The sequence below is a fragment of the Mesoplodon bidens genome, assembly GCF_964165515.1.
Source record: "Mesoplodon bidens genome assembly, chromosome: 2".
NCBI classification, from domain to species: domain Eukaryota; kingdom Metazoa; phylum Chordata; class Mammalia; order Artiodactyla; family Ziphiidae; genus Mesoplodon; species Mesoplodon bidens.
In genome coordinates, this window is record NC_138177.1 from 155104256 (window position 1) to 155120981 (window position 16726).

The following is a 16726-nucleotide window of genomic DNA, read 5'->3' on the forward strand; positions in this document are numbered from 1 at the left end:
CATTGTCTAGAGAAGTTAAATAACTTTGTAAGACCATTTAGCTGGAAAGTGTCAGATCACTGTCTCTTGACTCTGAGTTCAGTGCTCTTTCCCCTCACAAGGCTTCCATGATGCTTGAAGGGTAGAAACAACATATTAACAACATTACTAAATTATAAAAGCCCCCCCCACAAAAAAAGAACGAACGATCGTCATGCAGCATTCTTTAACACCTGCAGAAAGCCTGATCTAGAAAAGTTTTGCTCAAAGACTCTTAAAAGAAAACACAAGCAGCTCAACTTCCTTGATCCACATTATGTTGAGGAGCAATATATAGGTCAGAGGAGAAAGTTTTAAAGAGAAGAGTATGTTATTTACTCTCATCTATACTTATTAAAAGATACCAGGAAAGTAAGAGTGAGCCTGGTAGCTTCAGATGGATTTCTGAATTTATAGATTTCTAAACTGTAAGAGGGAAAATTCCATACTGTTTCAAAGGCCAAATTTATCCTCCAGAAAAGCCCAATACTAAAAAAAACAGATAACAGTTGTCACAGACTTTTCACTCTGGAGAGAACTGTGCTCGAACGCAGGGAATAAGAGAGGGGGCTGAGAGCCCCTTTTGGAGTAAGTAGAGTGCGATGGGGAGCAAAGTGTGAGGCTCTTTGCAGATGAGAATCCTATCGCCTCTCTGTTTTGAGAGTTCCTTAAGTTTTAAGGAATCTGACAGTGCTAACAGCCAACCCTGATTAACAAAGATTCTCTGAGGATGAGGAGGATTCTAAAATCCACCAAGGGTATCTTTACTTAATAGGCAGGCACTAATGCTCAGGGAGTAGAGAATCCAAGTCCAAATGTAGAACCAAAATCTTCAGTGGGGGTCGAGATGCATTCAGGGTGAAATCAAGCCCTGAAAACTCAGGTCTAGGCAGACATGGTCACAAACCACCACCATACAGTCACAGTTGGGCAACAAAGGCAACACTCCTCTCCTCAGCACCCGACCAGCACGACTCCATCAACCTCTTAAATTACACTCCACTGCCAGTCTCCATCTCATGTGGCCACAGCACAGAGGCTGCACAGGAGAGAGGGCCTGGAACCATTAGAGCATTCTCCCACCCTGTGTTCAGCTAGAGAGCCTCAAACAGGCGGAGAAAAATTGAGAACATTAGTAAAACTTCGGAGTTAAAAACTTTTGCTGGTTTATCTGGAATTCTTAACTAAAATCCCAGGAAGGCCAGTTGCTTCTAGACTGCATACATGACTAAAGATGGAAAGAACTAGTCCATTTGTTAGATTAAATGCTTTCCTTCCTTTCTACCCACTAACCTCCACAGTCAGTAGACACTGACCAGAGAAAGCCTTCCTCCTCCTTCTCAGGAGCTCATGCTCTCAGTTCTGTCTCATCGTCTCAGCCTTTCTTTTTTCTTTTTTCTTTTTTTTTGCGGTATGCGGGCTTCTCACTGTTGTGGCCTCTCCCGCTGCGGAGCACAGGCTCCGGACGCGCAGGCTCAGCGGCCATGGCTCACGGACCCAGCTGCTCCGCGGCATGTGGGATCTTCCCGGACCGGGGCACGAACCCGTGTCCCCTGCATCGGCAGGCGGACTCTCAACCACTGCACCACCAGAGAAGACCCGTCTCAGCCTTTCTTGAAGTTCTCTTTGGGATACTTTATCAGCTACCAGAACCCAGAGATATATCAAGGATAATGTAAATAAAATCTCACTTAAAACCCTAGGTTTTTATTTTTGATGGTTCTTGCATATGAGCAGAACTCTTCGATTTGTAGGACTTGTGCTCTAAATTAAGTTATTTATATATTTCAGATGCTTACATCCTTAAATCTCTTTTATGATTGGACCAACAGTGTTCTCAGCTAATAAAGAGGAACTGATTTGCTTATGCAAGAACAAACTGTTTCCTAAAGAGATATTTGGGAATCCAAGAGATTAGGTCAACTAAATCTAGAACTTGAGGGGCTTGGCTGTTTTGATCTTACATCATTCTACTTGCCAATGGCAACACTAATGTAGTTCATGTGTACTTGGGGAGCAAAGCAAAGGATGCCTGAATTACAAAAAACAGATTTGATCCCTAATTCTCAGCCCAAAGTTCAAAGAATTCCAACATGGAGCAATGATTCTGATGAGCAGTGAATCTCTGTGAAATATTCCAAGATGAGAAAATGCCATTGGAACTGTAAGGCTTGGGGCCTGAGAAGAGATGAAAAATTGCCAAGGATTTAAGTAAAGCTCTGGCTGGCCTCCAATTCCTAACAATGCTATGTGTTCGTCTAGTTTCTCCCTCCCTGGGCCTCCTGTCATCACACAGAACTGAGGCAGAGGTCCAACAGGCAACATCAGCTACAAGTGCAGAGCAGGGAGCCAGAGCACTTGCATCCAACTACAGAGTTTAGGGGGACAAGCTTGAGGCAGGATAAATTCAGTTCTTCCAACTGTTAAGAGATGAGGTATGAAAGCAGAGCAAGGTGGGGGCATATTCAATAGTAACAGCAAGTAATTCTGGCCAGAAGACTCATGACTGCTCTTTAGCTCCATCCTTCACTAGCTGTATGACCTTGGGAAAGTCACTTCATTCTTCTAATTCTCACTTTCCTCAGCTGTTAAAACTGTAAGGATAAAATACCTTTACCTCCTTCAGGGTTACTGTAAGGATCAAGTCAGATTAGAATACGCTTTGTAAGCTAAAAAGACTACTGAGCTATTATTTCCTCAAGGTAACAAATCCTTATTGGGTACTTCTCATGCTCCAGGTGCAGTACTTGGCTGAGACGAGTCCCAGACCTCAAGGAGCAGAGGACTCCAACGTGTGAACACAGAAGCCCATCTTTTCCAAGGGGTGTGGCACAGAGATGGAGCTGCAATTAACTTAGTCCAAGGATGGAGGTCAGAGCCTCAGGAAGGGGATACTGGACCTGGGTCTTGAAGGGTAAGTGGGTGATGGCCAGGCAGAGGAGGCCAAAACATGCATTCAAGGGAGAGAGAAATGAATAAGCAAAGAGGTATGAAAGCACACAGTGTTTAGGAAGCAGTGAGATGTTTCGTACGGCTACAGCACAGGCTATGAAGGGGACAATGCCTGGTTGGAAACAGGCTCTGCACCATGACAGAGTTATGTGCCACCAAACCAGAGGCAACTAACTGGTAAATGTTGAAGAAACTAGAGGAAAATTGCAGGTTTTTTTCTCCCTGTCTCTCTCCCTTCCTACTTTGTCCCGACTAAAAAAAAATAGGACACAACATCAACCTTCAAGTTACAATCTGGCAGAAAGATGAATGTTGCAGGTGCTATAACAGACGTACATAACGAATACAGGGAGGGCACAAAGGAAAGGCCAGTCAGTTCCAGGCGGGAGAGTCAGGAAAATGTCTATTGAGGAGGTGTTAAGCTGGTGTTGTCCAGGCAGAACAGAGTTGGGGAAGGTAATCCACGCAGAGGGAGCCCCATGAGCGAAGATACAGAGTCATAAATAGCATGGCAAACAGTTCAGCAAGAGCTTAAGGTCTGAGAGGAATATGACACTATGAGCCTGGAAAGGCAGGCAGACCAGTGTCAGGACTGCAGAGGTTAAGAGCGCAGGTGCTAGACTTTAGGCTGCCTGAGTTCTAGTATTTTAGTTCTTCTTCTTTCCAGTGGTATGACCTTGAACAGGTTATTTAACCCCTCTGAACCTCACTGATAAAATGGGACTATTAATAGAATCTACAGCATAAGGTCAGTGAAGAATTAAATGAGATGATCCATGTAAAAGACTTAGTACAGAAAGTCTGATTTACAGTAAGCACTCAGTAAACTACTACCATTATCATTACATTTGTTCTTATAGAAAACTTTATTAGGAAACTATTACGGCCAAGTCAAGAGATGAAGAGGCCCTGGACTAGAATAGAGGTAATGGGGATGGAGAAGAGAAACCAGATGCAAGCATCTTTCTGAGTTCGAAGTGATTGATTGTAGTTGGTGACAGGGAGAGATGATGGGCAGGACTAAATATAGTATGATTCTAGGTTCCTAACTTGGACAGCTAGGTACATGAGTGAAAACCTTGAGCAATTTGGGATGTCTTGAATATAGGACATGTCTGGGTAACATCCAGATGACCGTGTCAAGTACACTGTGAGATACAGGTCCTGGGCTTAGGAAAGAATGCAGGAAAAGGCTCTATCATCACCTCCTTATCTAAATCTTATAGTTAGAAAATTGCCCTCATTTGTACTTAAACAAGTGGCCCTAACGAGCCATGTCTGATTTATGTAACCATCTCCCCGGCCATAGTTTACGGAACTAAATCGATAGACCACTGACCCATGGAGGAGAAGCAAACCTCAGCCAACCAGATTGCTTGTGTTTGCGTCTTTAGAATCATGTAGCTGCAGGGGTTTACATTACCATTTGAGGGACAGCCACCATGGCTCACATACAAGCAACGGGAGGAATGAAGAGAACTAAATGTAGGAGACACACAGAAAGATATAAAAATGAAGAAACACAAGGCCTCATAAAAAGAGAAAGAGAGAGTAACTGCCCAATAAAGTTTAGTTTTCATAAAGCTCAGATGCATCCGGACACCAGACTCTGGAGATCACCCTGTATCCCTTTTTACTTATGATTCCTTGCATTCCATGCAACCGAATGATCCCCGTGGCTAACGCAAATGAGACTGCCGAAGAAAACATGAAAATGGTTAGGACCCAGGGAACGTCAACATGGAGGACTCAGACAGAGGAAGAGAATACAGTGAAAGAGGCATTCATGGAGGGAAGAGGTAACTGAGGAAAAAGCAGTATCCTAGAAGGCAACATAAAAGAGAGCTTTAAAGGAGCAGTGAGGGCTTCCCTGGTGGCACAGTGGTTAAGAATCCGCCTGCCAATGCAGGGGACACAGGTTCGAGCCCTGATCCGGGAAGATCCCACATGCTGCGGAGCAACTAAGCCCGTGCGCCACAACTACTGAGCCTGTGCTCTAGAGCCCACGAGCCACAACTACTGAAGCCCGTGCCTTTGGAGCCTGTGCTCTGCAACAAGAGAAGCCACAGCAATGAGAAGCCCGCACACCAAAACGAAGAGTAGCCCCCGCTCGCCACTAGAGAAAGCCCGCTCACAGCAATGAAGACCCAACGCAGCCAAAAATAAATACATAAATAAATAAAGTAAAATAAAATAAATTAAAAGCAAAAGGAGCAGTGACTTAGTCAACACTGTCAAATGCTACAGAGAAATCAAATGAGAAGAAGATAAAACTAGGCTACTAGATACAGCAATTAAGAGGTCACTGGTAATCTTTCCCAGGGCAGTAATTATTATAACTCACAGTTATTTGAGTTGAGTAATTATTGTAACTTAAAAGTTTGTTTGCAAATCTGACTGCCACATTAGTCATACTGTTTATCCTTAGGTGAGTATTTAGTATGCCTCTGCCTTGGATTTTCCTCTATTTAAAAATAGTAATATAAAAATAATAATAAGATCTCCCTCCAACCCTGGCCATTTTGCTCTGTATTTTAAACTGCATGGGGGTTACACCTGAATATATATATTTTAAAAATTCATTAAACTGATCATTCAAGATTTGCATACTTTAAGAGAGAGAACAAAATCCCCTCTGCCCCACCCTTCCACAGTAATCAGGTTAAAAAATTTAAAACAAGAAAGGGGCTTATAAAATAGTATGTAGGGGCTTCCCTGTTGGTGTAAGTGGTTGGGAGTCCGCCTGCCGATGAAGGGGACACGGGTTCGTGGCCCGGTCCGGGAAGATCCCACATGCCGCGGAGCGGCTGGGCCTGCGCGCCATGGCCGCTGGGCCTGCACGTCCGGAGCCTGTGCTCCGCAACGGGAGAGGCCACAACAGTGAGAGGCCCGCATACCACCAAAAAAAAAAAAAAATAGTATGTAAAGTTTGGTGCAAAGTGTTCTTGGAATCCCAGGAATCACACCACGGTATCCTCAACCTCAGCATCCTCAGGTAATGGAGGTGTTACTGTCTTCACCAAGAAACTGATCAGTGGAAGTTTCCACGTTATTCGGACTATGTTAGATATTTAAAAAAAAAAAAAAGGTCATGTGTATCCCCATCAACTGGAGCACATGGCCAGCAACATGAACTAGAGAAGGGACTGATAGATCCAGATCAGGAGCAGCCAGAGGGGCCAGGGCGGCATCCATGAAGGGGTCTTACCTTCATCAGGTGCTTGTTGACCCACTTGGTGAACGTCTTCTTCTGCACACGGTCCCGTTCATCTGTGAGGAAACAAGGAGAAGGCACTGGCTTAGCGCTACCCGGCAACACGTTCCCCAACTACTGCCTTGCCCACACCCAGATTCTCCAGGACAGTGGAGACAGTTTCCTTCAGACTATGAGACAGCGTCTTGTTTTGGGAAGGTTCAGTCTGTCTGAACTTCCTCTTCTGTCCTTATCATGTTGTCACTTTAAGCATTAGACAGAATCATGTGCCTCAAGAATCTTGTCATGGCAAAGTCTCCTTCGCATCGTAATTTTCCGGGGAGCACAGTGATTCCCTGCTTCCCTTGCCCCCAGCAAGCTCCAAAAAGCCAAAGTTGTGAAAACCCCCAACAGAAGGGGTGGAGTGCCCTTGGCATTCGGGACACTATAGTGCGCGGGGTTACATCTCACCCTCCACACGCCGGTCCTCTTGATCGATGCTCTCCTCCCACCCCCTCCTCCCCAGTCCTCCCTCACTCCAGCTGCCTCCCCAGCCAAACTCTCAGAGCTGCCCACTATGCCCTGCCCCGCACATCTCTTCCCTCCCTCCCTTCTCCCAAGTCTTATAGAGCCCCACTTTTTTTTGTAGGCAAACTTTCATTCTCAATTTTGTTCACCTCTTTAACAGAAACATGACGGTCAACACCTGACAATGCCTGCGCCACAGAGGCCTGATCCTGCGGAGAACTCACCTTCTCCCACAACGCCACCTCCAGACCACTGATTCATCAGCTCCGTCCTTTTTCTACTTATTTGAAGCCCTTGCCCTCCACTATACCATCTTGTTCAAATCATCCTTTCTGTCATCGACCATTCCGTGCTGCCTGCCCCCTCCACGTGGCAAATCTACGTTAACTTCTCTTAACAACTTGGTTCACATTTACTGTCTCCAAGGGTATCCTACAGCGTCATCCTCAAATTACTTCAGCATGTGTGTGGACAATGCATGTGAGCCTGCTTGGCTCCACTGAGCTTCAGCTCCAATTCACAGCCAGCCACCACCATGCCACTTCCTGAGCCTCATTCCTTCTCCAAACATACCTATTTAGCAGTCATTTTATCATCTTTCAGATCTCCTCATCATTCTCAACCTTCAACCACTCCCTTCTTATTTTACCCTGTTTATTAAGAACACCTAAGATCATCCCAGTCTGTGCTAGACAACATAGTTAAGCAATTCAAAGCTGCAGGCACTAATACCCCAGGGAGTCTCACCTACCTAACCTTCTACTAGTATGTTCACCAGGACAATCCCCAAACCTGAATGACTACCATGGCTTGACTCCTCCACTTCTTCTCCAACTCAGAGAAATTTCAGAAGAAAGTAGCAGAATTATGTAACTCTGGCTCACTAGTAATTCACACAAACTTCAGTTAGGTTTTCTCTCCCTACTGCCACAGTTATTCCCTTCTTACTGACTCCCAAGTAAAGGCCACATAGGTACCATTCCAAACAATGCTAAGGCTTTCTCTCCACTTCCAGGTGGATGCACTATCTTCTTATTTTTCTGAATCTATAGCCATCCAGTAAGTGCTCTTTCATCTCTTTCTCTAACCTTACCTTTACCTCTTCCTTTCCTGCTTTATTTGCAAGGAACAGTGATCTCTTCCTATTACAGACCACAGAACTTAGGAATTAGAATGGATTTAGTCTAATTCCCTGCTGATTCACAAATCCCCTCAACAACAAAGAATCATATGTTCAGAGCTGAAAGGTCTGTCCAAATCTTGCATACATCTACATACAATATTATTGACTCTTAAAACTTAATAGAGAATTCACTACCTCATAAAGCAACACATACTAATTTAATAGTTCCGTAACATGTCATAATCTGCATCCTTATAAATTCTACCTATTGGCGCTCACTTGGAACGGTTGGGATTTTTTTTTAAGTCTTATCTAATTTTCACTTCATAGAGTCCTGCAAGTATTTGAAGCGAGAATATTTATTAGATTTGACCACTGTCATTCCAACATATTTTGATCTTTTGATCTTCTTTAGATGGTGATTCAGTTATCTGACCTCTTCATCGTCCTTTCCAAGTCTGTATCATCTGCAGACTGAATTAGAATCAGCTTGCAGCTACAATCTCATCTAAATCACTGACATTTGTTTTCTCTTCATGGCAAGCTACTGTCTTCCTCTCCACCTCTCCAAATGCTATTTATTCTTTAAAATTCAGCTCATTCATTCGCTCATTTATTCTTTGAATAAGTCCTTATTAAGGAGCTAGCTGCTTGGCATACCCTGTGCTATACAAAGTCACAGTCCCTACCTTTAAAAGAGTCTAGCAGAAAGGAGAAATAACTTCAATGCAGCTTGACAAGTGCTGTTAACAGAGGTAAGCACACAGCGCTCAAGAACGTAAGAGAAATGGCTAACCTGTTTGAGTAGAGGAGGGACCCATGGGAGGTTAGTGAACGTTTCCAGGTGGGTGACTAACTAAACCTTAAAAGATGAGTACAAGTTAGCCAGAAAGAGAGGGGACAAAGCTACTACATGAAGTTCTACCTAGTGCAAAGTCACGGAGATAAGAAGCTCATGTTCAGACAACTGCACGGAATTAAGTATGGTTGAAAGACAGGACGTGTAATAGGTAGTGGTGACACTTAAAACTGGATAGAATGGCATGGGTCAAATCACGGCCCTTCATGACAAGCTAAGGAGTCCAAACTTTATCACCAAGAAACTGGTAAAGGGAAGGTAAGGGAAAGTATTGAAAGATTTTAAATAGAAGAATGACATGTGAGATTTGTGTTTGAGAAAAATTACTCTGGCAGCGTTTCCTGACAATTCCATTTCTCAATAGTCTCTTTGTTCTCCAAATTTTTATGGTACTTACTATGCTAATCACTCAATCCATACTTATATAATTATATAAATTCTGATCTCTTAATATGCTCATTCTTACTCGTCAATGAGATCATTAACTCCTTGAGGAAAGAGATCATGCTTTACTTTTCTGCATGTCCCATAGCTTCTAACATCTAAAGCTCTACATTATAAGACTAAAATAAATCCTTCCCCTTACCTGAACTGAAAGTCAGCTTTTTAGCTATTGGAAGCATAACTGATGAGAAACCATCTGGTTTCCCTAGTGCATTATCCCCATGGGAGGGCTTAGTAGGTTAACAGAATAACTATGCATAGAAAATAAAGAAGACTCAATTGTGCTCATCACATCTTCAGGTCTAAAAGAAGTGAGGCAGTGGACTAAAAAGAAATCACATGAATTCCACCTCTTTAAAATATTGGCTAGTTTAAAAGGAAATCTGTTAACTTTTTCTTTTCCATCTATGTATTGTTTAACCTACTATAGCAAACCCATATTACTTTTATAATAAAAGAAATTCTATAAACAAAACCTGTGTCTTCAGAGTGAGAACTCTGTAAAATTAGAAACAGACTATTCTTGCTCATAAGGGTAATAAATAGAGCAAAGCAGAGTGGACCTGGCATTGGTGAAAATGTGGTGGGCAGAACTTTTAGTTAGCTTTAACACTGTTTTTCCATTATGTTTGCATGTCCCAGCAAAAAGGTGACACTTACTGGTGTATCTGAGTTTTTACATATTGGACTAGACGGTTTTTTGTTTGTTTGTTTGTTTTGGCCACACCACGCAGCTTGTGGGATCTTATTTCCCCTACCAGGGATCGAACCCGGGCTCCAGCAATGCAAGCCCCGAGCCCTAACCACTGGTCCACCAGGGAATTCCCTGGACTGGACTCTTATAGGTAATAAATAAACATTCTTGATTGGCCAATATATGATTAGAAGACTGGCTAAAGAAACACACAGGGCTTCCCTGGTGACGCAGTGGTTGAGAGTCCACCTGCCGATGCAGGGGACACGGGTTCGTGCCCCGGTCCGGGACGATCCCACATGCCACGGAGCGGCTGAGCCCGTAAGCCATGGCCGCTGAGCCTGCGCGTCCGGAGCCTGTGCTCCACAACGGGAGAGGCCACAACAGTGAGAGGCCCACGTATCTCAGAAACAACAACAACAAAAAAGAAACACACAGAATGAAATCAAAGCCAAGTCACTTTTAAGAGTTCAGTCCACTGCCTCATTTATTTTAGACCTGAAGATGCCATTAACACAATTGAGTCTTTTGAATTTTACTACCCATAGTTATGCTGTTCACCTACCGAGCCCTCCCATGGGGATAATGCACTAGGGAAACCGGACGGCCTCATATCAGTCATGCTTCGAATAGCTAAAAAACTGACTTTCAGTTCGGAGGGAAGAGGTTCAAGTACTAATTCTGAATGTAATTACTAAAAGCAACATGATTACAAGTCCTTCCCAAGAGCAGCTAGCCTGCTTAGAGCCAAGCTATAAGTTCCCCAGGAAAGGGTTTTATAGAACAATCTTGCCCCAAAGCTGGAGGATCCTTTTTTAGGATCCTATGTTGCAGACCAATCAATTACATGAATGTTCTCTCCTGATTGAAGTATCAGGATAAGAGAATACTGCAGTGCCTGGATTTTAAGATCTTAATATCAGTAAGGAAATTCATTAGGGAAGCCAAAGAGCAACTTTATCACAGAACACTCCAAACAGCTCAGACTTTTAAAGTTTTTAATAAGCTTTAGGTTTGATTCCCTATACATAAATCCTTCATTTATTTGTTTTGTTTTGTTTTTTGCGGTACGCGGGCCTCTCACTGCTGTGGCCTCTCCCGTTGCGGAGCACAGGCTCCGGACGTGCAGGCTCAGCGGCCATGGCTCACGGGCCAAGCCGCTCCACAGCATGTGGGATCTTCCCAGACCGGGGCACGAACCCGTGTCCCCTGCATCGGCAGGCGGACTCTCAACCACTGCGCCACCAGGGAAGCCCTAAATCCTTCATTTAATTCAGGCCCAGTGAAGATCTTTCTACCTAACACTGGAGATAGAATTTTAAGAAGGTACCCTTATGTAAGAAGAAAACAGTCAATCACAGAAAAGGTGATATTTAGATGCTTCTTGTAAGCTCAGTCTCACCAAAGGCTATGAACTGACCACAAAGAACCCAACAGGCCACTGCGAAATTCTTAGATTGAACATATTGAGGCACTAATTAATCATGTGAGGGTTGCTTAATTAGAGGGATTTACTACTTGTTTCCTACTTCATTAAGACCACTACAGGACACCGAGCTACCAATACCTACCCTAATTTTCTTTTAGGTTCATTGGCAGAGATGTCCCTCCTTGTTACCTAGGCAAGTCCTTCCCTCTGAAATCTGGATCCTAGATCTTCCCTTCCCCTTGAGAATTTAATCCAACCACCATCCCCTAGCTTGTGTATCTTTATACCCCTCTCCTTTCCCGTGGGCTCCTGAACGGTGTGAGGACAGTGCTCACTTCTCTACTGCTGCACCTCCTGCTCCACCATGTGACCTGGCTTCCAGCCCCACAAATTCATTCCAACTGCCCTCCCCACAGTCACCTAGCTGCCAACCCAGAACACACTGGGGACCATTCCTTTACCTTTTAAACCCACTCTCCCTCTTGATTCCGAGACTTCATTCTACCCTGGTTTCCCTCCTTCCCTTTTAACTGTTCCCTCTCTTCTGTTCACCCCTTAAATGTTTACTCATTCTTAGCCCCCTTTCCTTTTTATTCTGTATTAAAGCTTCTTAAGATATCCATGGGCCTAAGGGTGCCTAAATGGATTTGCGGGGTTCGGGGGAGTCATAAACCACCTAAAATCGCATGCAAAATTTTTGGTGTTATGTATACTATGGCATGGAAAAAAAAAAAAAAAAAAACACCTATAGATTTCAAAAAAAGTAAATAATACCTGTTCTCTACATTCTCCCAGAATGATTTAATCTACTTCCATAGTTTCAACTGTAACCTGGACACTGACAATTCCCAATCCGTATCTTCAGCTCAGGCCTTCATCCTAAACACCACTCTCGTATGTCCAACTGACTCCTAAAAATTTCATGCTCATTTCAAGCTCAACTTGTCTAAAAATGAACTCTTCTTGTCTCCCTCTCTGCTTCTAATAGGTTTCCCTGCTATAATCTATCTGTTACAGCCTGAATGTCTGTGTCCTCCTGAAATTCATATGTTGAAATCTTACCCCCAATGTGATAGAAGTAGGAGTTGAAGCCTTTGGGAGGTGATTAGGTCATGAGGGTGAAGCTCTCATAAATGGAATTAGTGTCCTTACAAAAGGGACCCCAGAGAGCTCTCTCATTCCCGCTCCACCATGTGAGGGTGCAGCAAGAAGACAGCTAGCTGTCTATGAACCAGGAAGAGGTCCTCACAAGACAGCAAACCTGTAGGTGCCTTGACCATGGACTTCCCCACCTTCAGAAGTGTGAGAAATCAGTGTCTGTTGTTTAAGCCACTGAGTCTATGGTTTTGTTACAGCAGCCCAAACTGACTAAGACACCACCCTCCTGAGTGCTGCCAGCACTGTGGACAATGCTGCCCACACTGAATCTTTATCCTAATAATATTAACAGATAACATTTACCGAGCCTCTACTTACATGCCAAGTACCTTACATATATTGTTTCCAATGCTCAACAACCCTGAGAAGCATTATTTTACTGGAAAGATAAAGCCCACGGAGGCTAAGTAACTTGCCGGAGACCATAAGGTAAGTCTGAACCCAGCGCTACTGGATTCTAAAGCCTGATGCCTGCATTCAGGATAACATTTAAACTTTTTAGCTTGGGATCTAAGGCCCCATATGATGTGGCCACTCTTCCCTCTCCACGCTTTCATAAAAACGCTAACTTCCAGCCTTGCCGAATGTACAGTTCTGCCCAAATGAGGCGTGTGCTCTCACACTTCCATGCTTTGCATTTACTGTTCTCTCTGCATGGAAGATAGCTCCCCCATTTCCTTGACTACTCATTCTTCAGCATTCAACTCAGCTATCACCTCCTCCATCCCTTATATACACTAGTTGAGTGATCTCCCTCTTGTGCCTATTTCAAGGTATCATAGTTTGCTTGTCCATCTGTCCTACTCTGCTCTACTTGGAGCATTTTGAGGATAGGCCTGGGGTCGGAATGAAAGCCTGCATTGAGGCAAACAGTTCTGTGTTCTATTCCATCACAGCCCAACACAGCATCATGAATCATTAAAAAAGCAAAGAGAGAAGAGCCTCTGCTTGTTTCCCTGAGGGCCACAGAAAAATTATAAGTGGTTCAAGAAGCCCAAGAAGCACCAACCACCTGAAAATCTAAAAATGAGATACCTGGGACTTGCCTGGTGCTCCAGTGGTAAAGAATCCACCTTACAGCGCAGGGGATGTGGGTTCAATCCCTGGTCAGGGAACTAAGATCCCACATGCCGCGGGGCAACCAACTAAGCCTGCGCACTGCAACTACTGAGCTCGCACGCCTCAACTAGAGCCCACGTGCCACAAACTACAGAGCCCACGTGCCCTGGAGCCTATGCGCCTGAACTAGAAGAGAAAAATCCACACGCCACAACTAGAGAGAAGCCCACTCACCACAACAAAGAGCCCACACGCCACAACTAAGACCTGACATAGCCAAAAATAAATAAATAAATAATAAATCTTTTAAATAAATAAGTAAACAAAAAGGGAAATAAATATATAGAAAGTTGGAATTGGCCTGTTCCTTGACCACATGAGGTCAATCTAGTGGCAGAGACCAATATGTAAATAAATAATTAACAATAACACCAAGCAAATAGCACACCAGATACAAGCTGCACAAAATCATGCTGATAAACAAAGCTGATTAATTCTGACAGAGGGACAGGAGAAGAGTTCATGAAAGGTGTAGTATCTGAAGTAAACCTTGGGTGACAAGTATGATTTTGGCAGCCCAAAAAGAGGTTAAGGAATTCCAAAGTGAAGAATAAGCACGAGCAGTGACTTGGAGATATGTGAGTACACAGGATACATTGGAAGGAATGGTGTGGCTACACAAAGCATACAGTTAGCCATGTAATGAGAAGGGAAGCTAACAAGGTCACCTGAGACCACAGCACTCCAGAGAGCAGGAATGAGGAGCATCTACTCAATTCAGTAGATAAAAGGACACCACTGAAATTTTCTGAACCAGAGGGTGTTTTGGAAAGATTAATCTGGCATTGGATGGAAGGCCAGACTGCAGCAGAGACACACTAAGAGGTAGAAGCAATGAGAGGCCTACTGTGTGTGACAGACCAAGAAAGAAATCTAAGAGCATGAATAGGGCAGGGGCAGCCAGATCCCTACTCCAATGTAGAGGAAGAAACAATAGCCCTTAACTACTGGCTAGATGTTAAGGAAAGGGAGAGTTCAAGATAATTCTAAAGTTTCCAGTCACAGGGACTTCCCTGGTGGTGCAGTGGTTAAGAATCCACCTGCCAATGCAAGGGACACGGGTTCGATCCCTGGTCCGGGAAGATCCCACATGCTGTGGAGCAACTAAGCCTATGCACCACAACTACTGAGCCTGTGTCTAGAGCTGGTGAACCACAGCTACTGAGCCCACGTGCCACAACTACTGGAGCCCGTGCGCCTTAGAGCCCGTGCTCCGCAACAAGAGAGAGAACCCACCACAACGAGAAGCCCACGCACCACAACGAAGAGTAGACTCCACTTGCCGCAACTAGAGAAAGCCCGCGCACAGCGACGAAGACCCAGTGCAGCCACAAAAAAAAAAAAAAAAAAAAAGTTTCTAGTCACAGCAACTGGGAGGAGTGGTACCTGGAGATAAGAAAAACAGGTGGCACAGATTGGGTGAGGATAGGTTGGGTAAAGTAGAAGAAACATAATGAGATGTCAGCAGGCCCTTCCTGCAGACAGTTGGAACCTTAGGTCTAGAGTTCAGAAGAGCAGGCAGAATTGAGGATACAGATTTGATGCTAACAGTTGATAGCTGAGGCCGTGGCAGGTAGTACAGCCAGCCTATTTCAACAAGTCTTCCTAAATCACCACTTTGCTCGTATTACCCCTCTATTCAAAATCCTTTAGTGGCTCTCAGACGACCAGAGCCTCGAGCCCAAGTCCTTTGTTTCTACTGTCTACTACAACCCTCTGAAATTCAATTCCAGTTTTTATTCACTAGGTGTTAGGTGGTTGGAAGAGATAAAAATAAGACATGGCCTCTAACCTGAAGAAATTTACAATCTATCTACTCTTCCAAATTTATCTTTAGACTCTCCCCTGCATGACTCAACTGCAACCATTCTGATCTCAGTTTCCAAATATACCTTGCACATTCTTGCCTTTGTTCACCTATTTCTCCCTACTGAAATATCTACCCTCTCTTCTTGTTTTATCTAACTTAGAGCCTCCTTACAAGGTCCAGCTGAAGTCAACTTCTTCCTTTACACCTTTCTGGCTATCCCAGCCATCTCTAGATGCCTGTGTTTATTTAATTTACTTGGCACCGAACATACAAAATCTATTGCTAGATATCTTTACATGTAAATCCCATTTCTCTATCTGAACTTTAGTTCTCTGGAGTCAAGAACCATGTTTTAAATTTCGTTAAATATCCAACATTTAGGACAACAGTAAGCACTCAGGAATGCTCATTTATTTAACCATGTATACTATGTGAGAGCCCACTGTGTGCCAAGGTTATATCTATATGGATACTTTATGATGGTATTTTCAAAGTCAGACTAAAAAATATCCTCAAATGATAATTAAAAGACTGCTTTTCAGCGTAGAGCAGGGATCTCCATTCAGACGTCCCTTCCACAGTTAACAGCTTTTCTCAATTCTTCTTGCCACATCTACACCCAGGAGACTTCACACCACTTAATGTGAGCTCAAAGAAAATGGTCTGAAGTGGAGATCAAGCAATTAAAATGTTTACCAATAATATACAACGCACCAGTATTATAAATGATTCCTTTCCTTAGAAGTATATAAGTCAACTGTGGGAGATAAGAATGGCCTCGATATTTATTGTGCTTACTCTGTGTCAGGCACTGTGCAAGGCCTGTCTCATTTAGTATTGATATTTGACTTAATCTTCACAATTCTGTCAAGTACACATTATTTAACTTCATTTCATAGTTCAAATTGAGGCTCAGAAATGCTTATTAATAATTTGCCCAATGTCACATGGCTACTAAGTAGTAGAACTGAGATTCAAATCCAAGTCTGTCATGGACTTTTTTTTTTTTTTTTTGCGGTACGCAGGCCTCTCACTGTTGTGGTCTCTCACATTGCGGAGCACAGGCTCCGGACGCGCAGGCTCAGCGGCCATGGTTCACGGCCTAGCCGCTCCGCGGCATGTGGGATCTTCCCGGACCGGGGCACAAACCCGTGTCCCCTGCATCGGCAGGCGGACCCTCAACCACTGCGCCACCAAGGAAGCCCCTATCATGGGCTTTTAACCACCACACTCTCCTGCCACTGTGAAATTATCAGAAGGCAACACAATATAGTCCTATATAATGAAGGGAAGAGGAGAGGTGCAAACTATAACTGTAATAGGGGTTCATGAAAGGTATCTGTCACCAAGATGTGGTGAAGACTCAGAATGTCTCAATGAGGATTGAGACATGGGAATT

The 16726-nt window shown here is 43.8% G+C and overlaps 1 protein-coding gene across 12 annotated transcripts in view; it reads right to left on the reverse strand.

Moving 5' to 3' along the window:
• MACF1 (microtubule actin crosslinking factor 1) overlaps positions 1–16726 on the reverse strand; it is a gene marked incomplete at its 5' end in the record, with an annotated part of 344512 nt that overhangs the window by 214961 nt on the left and 112825 nt on the right. For all 12 annotated transcript variants that reach the window (XM_081226357.1, XM_081226358.1, XM_081226355.1 and 9 more), the window contains one exon: positions 6179–6240. In XM_081226357.1, the coding sequence (XP_081082483.1) occupies positions 6179–6240 (62 nt within the window). The remainder of the gene's footprint in view (positions 1–6178; positions 6241–16726) is intronic.